The following is an 8659-nucleotide window of genomic DNA, read 5'->3' on the forward strand; positions in this document are numbered from 1 at the left end:
TAAGATGTATCCCATAAAATAGTGATAGGCTAGTGGTAAAAGTGTTTCAGTGAATTACTTGAATTAAAATACATAAATATCTCATGGTCAAACTAGAATACAAGGAGAGTGTGTATTTCTAAAACACATCTCCTACACAATGAAATTTCTCCAGAGATACATACCTCAGCAAATTAAGCCACGGTTACTATCCAATAACCAATAAGAAGGCAGGCCAATAAAAGCAGTGTAGGTGAGCAAAACTACATGTTCTGACATACACGTTTCCTCCTTGGTGTATGTCTGCTGAGGGTGGGAGGTAATGGATATATCATCTACTTTGATCTTCAGTGTATTGGCTATTGGGGTGTGGCATTGCCACTTCTTACTAAAGAGGCTGAATTTGGAAAGTCATTCACAACAAATCTATTGAATTAATGGAACATAATTGCTTTTAATGTTGGAGAGTTGTCTTCTTCTTTTTTTGTACAGGTATGACCCCAAAACTGATACTTGGACAATGGTAGCACCATTGAGTATGCCTCGTGATGCTGTTGGTGTTTGCATCCTTGGTGATAAATTGTATGCAGTAGGGGGTTATGATGGTCAGACGTACTTGAACACCATGGAGTCATATGACCCTCAAACTAATGAATGGACACAGGTATCTATGGTTTCAATCTTTCTGTATATTTCACAAAGGGTTGGGTGGTGAGTAGCCAAGATCCCCACAACAATGCAATTATAACTGGGTTTTTAAAAAAATCCTGCAACTATTGTAAGACTTTATCCAACGCAGTCAATATTGTTTCCTAGGTAACAAAATAGGTACACTAAAATGATGGATGTTTTTTGTTATCCATATAACACTATGTGTATTTGTCTCATCTCTTGCTGAAGTCTTTTTTTATTATTTTGTTCTTGATTTGAAACTTCCAATACTTCAGCTTGAAAAGGCATCAGGTTTTTTTAAGGACTTATGGTAAAATGAGCCTTTCCCCCCCCCCCAGCTGAAATGTCCAGTTTCCACTACAATAGCTTTCCTCCCAAGGTTCCCTTAACCATAAAACCCTACCCCTGATGTTTTCCCAGGACTCTGGCTATTTTTTTAATACAATGTAGTGAAAACAGCAAAAGGGTCACTAATTCTCACGGAGTCAAAATGATCCATTTCAAATAATTAATTGGCTCCTGGCCACTGTATTGATAGAATATTATTTCAGTTATGGAGCTTATTCCTGTTCATGTACTTGTACAGTAAGAGTATATTTTCTAGAAGACTCTGAAAATGGACCAGGAGGGCTTTAAACTTAGTTAAATGGGGAGGATGGTATCTCCATTCTCTATCACAAGCTGTTTTTGAAGTTCTCAGTTTTAAATTCAACATGTCGTGAGGCTTTCGTGGAAAGACTGTGGGATATGTATGTTGAGACAGGAAAGGGGGAGTCTAAATTCTTCATTTGATCATGGAACTGGTTTCAGCGTTATTGGGAACTTAGCCATTATTAACAACTGTATAACTCACTGATACCTCAAAAAGAAGAGTATTGGGACAGTTTAAACACAGATTGACCTCAAATCACAACATTCAGGCAACTCTTACTGAAATTTATGTTGTGTAGACTGGAAGCTAGCTGTAGTTAAAAATGTTCATAAGACAGTTCACTAATCAAAACTTTGCTGATGTTTTATGATTTTCAGGACAGTCTGCCCCTCTGTCCCACCAACAACTGAAGTGCTTTTTAGGCTTCAATGTCCCTAACCTTTTAATGTTGGCCCAGCTGTTTGGGTCTTCTAAAATTTGATGTCTGAAGCAATGGAATATCCAAAGTTTCTCCATCTCTGAACTAGACCCAATACTCAAATCTTAGCCCATTGCCTAAATTTGACACATGCTTCCATCCACAATTAATAGGAAACATGTAACAATATATTTATTGTTTGAACAATAATACACTCCTGGATAGAAATAATTCACTCCTGAAAAACATTCAAAAACATTTGTTTCTATCCTGCAGATGGCATCTCTAAATATTGGAAGAGCCGGCGCCTGTGTTGTGGTGATCAAGCAACCTTGATTTTGTCTGCACTGGATTTTATTGACTTCTGGGTGGATTTTTCTGTCACACAAACAAGAAAGAAAACTTTGTTGAGCATAAGGATCGATAGACACACTCAGCACTCTGTTGATCGCAAACTTGAAGTAGTTTCAAAATGGGGAGACAAAAAAAATGAGGATTTGATGCCTTTTCCAATTATTAGACACTGCTCAATGACTGAACAGCAACAACAAGAAAATCAATCTGCTGTGGGAGTCAATGTATGAACACAAAAGGAGGAAGCTCAGGTCCTGCTCTACAGGCTGTGTAATGGAGGCACAGCAAACTATCAGTATCCACAACCAACTCTTCATAAAAAGTGAAGCGATCTAACAAATGGTTTTCATAGCACTAGATATTTTAACTCTGGAATCATCATAGCACACTAAGTCACTTTTTTAAACCATAGTTTTATTAAAAGAAAATGTACATAACTGGTTTATTCCCTCTATCTCTTCCAAAGCCTTATCTACAAATGGTTTACATGCTTTGCCATTTACACAGACAGTGCAAGATAGGCAGGAACCTCAGTTTCCTCCTAAAATTATGAAACATTGTCAACCTTTAGCCTTTTCTGTTCATCAGAAATGATTCAAGATGACCAATGCATCATGACTGTTTATCTGATATCAGACTATACCCTCCCACTATAATTATACATCATTTCTGGTTACAGTAATCTTGTATTTTGAGTGGGGAAGATCTGAATGTAGAGGGAAGACTGACCTTTTTGGACTGTTATGGCTTCACTACAAGAAAGGAGATCCAAAGGAGAGTTTTCTCACAAATCCACCAAACCCGCAGTTGTGAGAGTGTCCTCACAAATCCACCTTGACTTCTTGTTCAAGCATGTGAATTCTTGTCTCTTTCCAAGCTTTTGTGCTTCTCCTGCATGTGGGAAGTTTGTGGAAGGCAGGGCAATGGCAGCTTTCACTGCATTGCATCATGTAACAGGCAACATGCAACAATTCCAAGGCAATATACCATTGCGACACAGAAATGCAGTAAGAGAGACAAAAATGTTATAATGCTTATGTGTATTTTCAGATCCCATCGTTGTTCTAATTATGTTCAATGTGGTTTTATTTATCATTAAAAAAACTATTTCTTCAGGTCATTGGAAATATGGGCCAAATTAGCCTTTAAACAACAGAAGTGCATAACAATCTATCAATAATTTTTAAAAGGTGAGTATCAGCCACATAAATGCTGGTTTGAGCAGAAAAGGGCAGGAGAGAAAAAAGGAACACTTTCATCCAGTGGATATTTTCCTGTTCAAAAGCTGCTCTTGCAACAAGGGGTAAAATGCATAGTACTACTTTTTTCATGGAAGGAAAAATACTGAGAGGAGGGGGGGGGGTTGTGTTTGGGAGGGAAGAAATGCCAGGAACTTATTAAGTATCTCCTCCCTGAAATTCTTCAAATCAAATTTTCAGCTTTTCACATTTTCCCTTCTTTTTTGTTTAATGGAGGATTGTTACATAGGTTTGCTGTATACTATCTAATTTGCACCCATGGAATAATAGGCCAATGTGTACAAAACAAACAAAAACAGAACAACACATCAAACTGTTTTTGGCATACTATGTCTCAATAGCAGAGCATCTGCTTTGCATGTGTGAAACAAAATTTGAAATTATATGAATCTTTCTTTCCCCCAAAGATCTGCTATGCATACGAATGAACCACAGAAATCACTTTGTGGACTTTACATAGATGTCACTGTTGGTTGTGTTAAGTCATAAGCATGGTTAAACTCTCATGTCAAAACACCAAAATAAAATTGGTTTTACTAGAGTAAGTAGAACTGTTAATTCATGAATCACCTCAATTGTAGCAGAAATAAAGCTTTCTGTGAAGCCTTCTTGAATGCTGCTAGTGAGTTCTGTTGTTAAGCAAGTTTGGCAATGAGAAAAACTGAAGTGTGAGGTTTTGCTCTTCAAATCTATTTGGTAGCTAAATAAAGCATTTATGTTCCAATGACTCTAGTGATCTTAACTTCTTCCTCTTTTCTATTTTGCAGTCAAGTGCAATTGGTAAATAAAGAATTGAATAGCAAGATATGAATTCTGTGATTCATGCCAGGTCTGAATGGTATAAATTAATAATGAACAAACAGGACATATCTCTGTCTTATAAAGCTAGAAAACTAAAACATGGATTATGCACCACTTCTTTTTGTGTAAAAATAACATCTCTTCCAGCAGAAATCTAGAAGGTCACAGAATCCTGAGACTGCAGCTCTTTGTGAACTGTATTTTCTCATTAGGATTTCATTCCATCACATATTCTCATTTCTGCTTAGTCATTGTTTCAAACACAAAATATTCCTGAGAGATAAGTAAGAGAACAGAAAGAACTCAACCATGGGGAGAGAGCACTTTAATACACAATATAAAATCACGCAAAGGCTTTGTCAGGGGTTCAGTGAAAGCCCATGGAGGGAGGATTAGACTTGTGCTTGCATTCTCCAATTCCAACTAATATATATTAATTTTGAAGATCTGTGCTACACACTCATGTTCATGCACTCTCTACATGGGTAGGAATCACAAAAATGATGGGTCACTGTCTCCTAACCACTTGGGAGCACTGCCCTTAATCTATACAAGACAGAAAAACTTCCTCATGGGATAGCTGCCTGCTGAAAGTGGTAATTTCAACTGAATACTAAATTTAAATAATATTAATCAAAATATTCAAAAAATGATCAGAAAAGCATGTTTGTTGGTGTTTCAAGAAATCCCAAGGACAAGAAGCCTGAACTGATAAGAATATTGGCAGTTCTATGCAAAACATCTATGCAAAACATGAACATTATGTTTTGCTCAGAAAATAGCCTTTTCTGTGTAGAAATATTATTTTCTGTGCCGAAAATGATGTTTCATCCACATAAAATGATAAAGTTTGGGAAATATCTGTGCAAAATTCACACGTGACTGTTTTGTGTAGAAAATAGTGTGGTGTAGTGGTTTGAATCTTGGACTTGGACACTAGAGACCAGTGTTCAAATGCCTACTCAGTCATGGAAATCCACTGTATGACATTGGGCAAGTTTCACTCTCTCAGCCTCAGAGGATGGCAAAGGCAAGCCCCCTCTGGACAAATTCTGCCAAGGAAACCCTGTGACAGGTTTGTCTTAGGGTCAGCATAAGTCAGAAATTACTTGAAGGCACACAGTGACAACAGAAATATTTCTACAGAATGAGTGCCAAATTTCTGATTTCCTACAGTGAAAAGAAAATTGTTAAAATTACTCATTGCATCCTTCAAGAAGAAAATTAATGAAGAATTACAAATTTACTATAGATTTTGCAAGAAAACTGTGTTTTGTGAGAGGTTTGTGGAATTCCACCTTTAATATGCCTCAGAGTTGGATTCAAAACTATTATTCTTTGTGACATCGCCTCCCTCCCCCCCCCCATGTTCTGTCACTGACATCAGTTCATATTCTTTTGATTCCAGAACTCACTCTTGAATCTGACATGACTAGACTAGAAGACAAATATTAATACAGGATGTATTGGCACAACTTTGTTGCTGTCTTAGGTATCCTGAGATCCCTGTCAGAAGATCCTGGTATAGCATGCTAGGTATGACTGATAAGAACAGCATAAAATGCACATGACAGGATGATATAGATTATATGCCAACAGATGCAAGAAGGCCTAATGTTCTTGCATGTGCAAAAAAGGGAAATCATCATGAATCCCAAAGGAACAATACCACAGTTACTTACAGAAGCTCAAGTAATACATAAACCCTGATTCTTGGGCCTAGCCCAAGTAAAATGAAGGACCCTCTCTCCAGCCCATCCATCATCATCTCAACTTAGAGGGAGAAAAAGGCAGGCCAGCTCCATTGAGCCTAGCCCAAAGTGAGATAAAGAGCCCTCCCTCCAGCCCATCTATCATGGCCATGGCCCCAGAGGAAGAGAAGAACCAATGAACTTGATCCTTTCCCCACTACTATTCCCTTCTCCTTTTGTGTCGTGACCTTTTAGATTGTAAGCCTGAAGGCAGGGAACTGTCTAATTAAAAATAAATAAAATTGTAAGCCACTCTGAGAGCCTGAGATTAAAAATACTCCAACTAAATAAATACATACATAATATTCTTATAGCAGGTAAATGTATGTGATGAACTGGAATGATGGGGTTTAAACAGAATTTCCAGTTTTTAAAAGATAATCTAAAAATAGGCTGGCAGAAATAAATTAGGCATTTGAAAGGGGAAATGTTTTGAGGTACTAAATAAGTTTTCTGGCATCTCAGCCACAGTAAATGCAGCAGCAGAATTAGGTCAGAAACATGGAAAATTATATACCTTAACCAAAGCTAGCAAGAGTCCTACAATTTAAATGTAAAGATCTTGAAAGCCTACAATCAAATCTCTCATATGTACAATCTACCTATGACTTCAGAGATTTTCCAGTATCAGTACATAGCTAATCATATTCAGGGAATCCTACAGTATTTTTACTGCCACCACTCCATATTTCCCCTCTTTTTCTGGTTAGGCCAAGGGCACAATAGGCAAGGCCAAGGAAAGGGTGTTTTTAGGGATGTCTTTGAGAAATGGTCTTTGAAATGCATCTGAGGCTTCACTGAATATTTAAAAAGGACTTATTTATTCACATTTTGTTTTTTAAAAGGCAGGATTTCCAGGTGGATTAAAGGAACAACATACAAAATATATTGTGACTTTAAGGAAAACACCTTTTTGTTCATATGGACCTTTGGCAATTGGCTGCTGGGCTTTTAACAGGGAGGGTTCTGTACTTCTAATTGATATGCTTTTAGATTATTTTAGACTCAAATTAAATTTTAAATCATTTCATATTTTATTATTGTTTTGTTTTAATATTTATACTTCGGCTTTTCTTACCTCTGTCTTTTTAATCTTGTCGAGTCTAATTTCATCCCAATTTGGGGAGAAAAATCAAATATGAATCATAAGTAAACAAACTCAGGAAAAGAAGAAATAACAGCTATAACTCCTACCTGCACTAACTCTCACCCTGTGGTCATTTAAAAAATGGGACAGCTAGAAATGTATGAGATGAACAGGCTTAGATTTAACCCACTATTTTATTTTTCAGGCTGTCGTTGCCCTCTTACCTTGAAAGACAATGGTGGACTCAGGTATGATGCGATAAAAGTCTACAATTTTATTATGAAAAGAAATCTACAACACAGCAGGAAATGAGACTTGCAGGCACTATATTTGGGAAAGCCCATTAAGCCAAACCCATGGGATTGGATTTCATGGCTCTGGATGGGGAATGCTAGTACCTCAACTCATCATTGCTTATCCCCATGGAGGGAAATGGACAATCCCAGGTGAGCTCCCCAGGCAGTACTCTCCAAAGACAATTCCCATCTCAGGCAAGGAATGATCCTACATTTTCCCCTCAAGCCATTCAGGGCTTGAGAATGGTGATCAAGAAAGCAAAGACTACTCAAATGCTCATCCTCCATCCCAAAACAGAGCTGGGCAATTGTCTGACCTCAGTTTGCCCACTGATGCAAGAGGTGACACAAACATGGTGCAGGTTCCTGAGATAAATGTCATAATCCTTGGAAGAAAGAGGTAACCCATCTGTCCTGTCATTTGCCATGACAAATGCCCAGTTACTGCAAGTGAAACTTTACTTGCAAGATCTAATTGGACATGCTCCTATTCATACTCCATTAAGTTCAGTCTATGCATCCAGGAATAAGGGCTCACTTCCATATGTGCCTCCCCAGCATCTCCAACTATACAAGGATCATGTTGAGAGCTGTTGCTGGGATGCTTGCCAGATCACCATGAATGACTTTGAATGGCACAAGAATGTGACCAGTTCAGACCAATGTAAATCCCCACTGTCGGACTATGAAACTGAAATATGGGAGAGCTAGATCAATCTTGAAACCAGACCTCATGAATTGCTTCTACAAACCATTATATGACTAGAATTACTCAGTTAGTTCTGGCATCAGAGCTCTCTGACAGAAAAGGCTAAATATCTCACAAAACTATAGATACCAGGATTCCAAAGCATTCAGCATTAGCAGTTAAAGTCTTTGGAGGCAGATGATATTCTGGATTTCTTAATTCCTAAAGCTCTCAGAAAGATTTCTTTCTGTTTCTACTTCTGCTTCTGGAACAGATTTTTGGGAAGACCCACATGGCATATATCCAATGAATTTTATGAGAGCTAAATAAAGAAACCTCACAGTGTGCTTTATTTTCTTCTCGTAATAGGAGAAAATTTATGCAGCATTTTTCAAGATACCTCTAAAACGTTTCAGACCCTTCTGAAATCTCAACTAAGATACTGAACATTGTTTGCAAAGCTGACATTTCCTGTAGGTGTAGGTTCCACTTGGAATTGACTGTAACTCATAAAGGTCAAGAGCGGATTGCTACATAATCTAGTTGCTGCCAGTCATGCATGTCTATTGCTCACATATCCCTGTTTACATCAGAATTATTGTGGAATAATGCCAGCAATTATATTATCTATTAAAATTTTATAAGAAGTGATTAGAAAGTTATCATCATGTTACAGCTGTGGTAGCTTATGAAACAACAATT

At 37.5% G+C, this 8659-nt stretch overlaps 1 protein-coding gene across 1 annotated transcript in view; it reads left to right on the forward strand.

The window, feature by feature from the left end:
- KLHL1 (kelch like family member 1) overlaps positions 1 to 4016 on the forward strand; it is a 217498-nt gene extending 213482 nt beyond the window's left edge. The window contains exons 11-12 of the mRNA XM_042458664.1: positions 472 to 643; positions 1998 to 4016. Of these exons, the coding sequence (XP_042314598.1) occupies positions 472 to 643; positions 1998 to 2057 (232 nt within the window). The 3' untranslated portion in view covers positions 2058 to 4016. The remainder of the gene's footprint in view (positions 1 to 471; positions 644 to 1997) is intronic.
- The last annotated feature ends 4643 nt before the right edge of the window (positions 4017 to 8659 follow it).

The sequence above is a fragment of the Sceloporus undulatus genome, chromosome 3 (genome assembly GCF_019175285.1).
Source record: "Sceloporus undulatus isolate JIND9_A2432 ecotype Alabama chromosome 3, SceUnd_v1.1, whole genome shotgun sequence".
Classification (NCBI taxonomy): Eukaryota; Metazoa; Chordata; class Lepidosauria; order Squamata; family Phrynosomatidae; genus Sceloporus; species Sceloporus undulatus.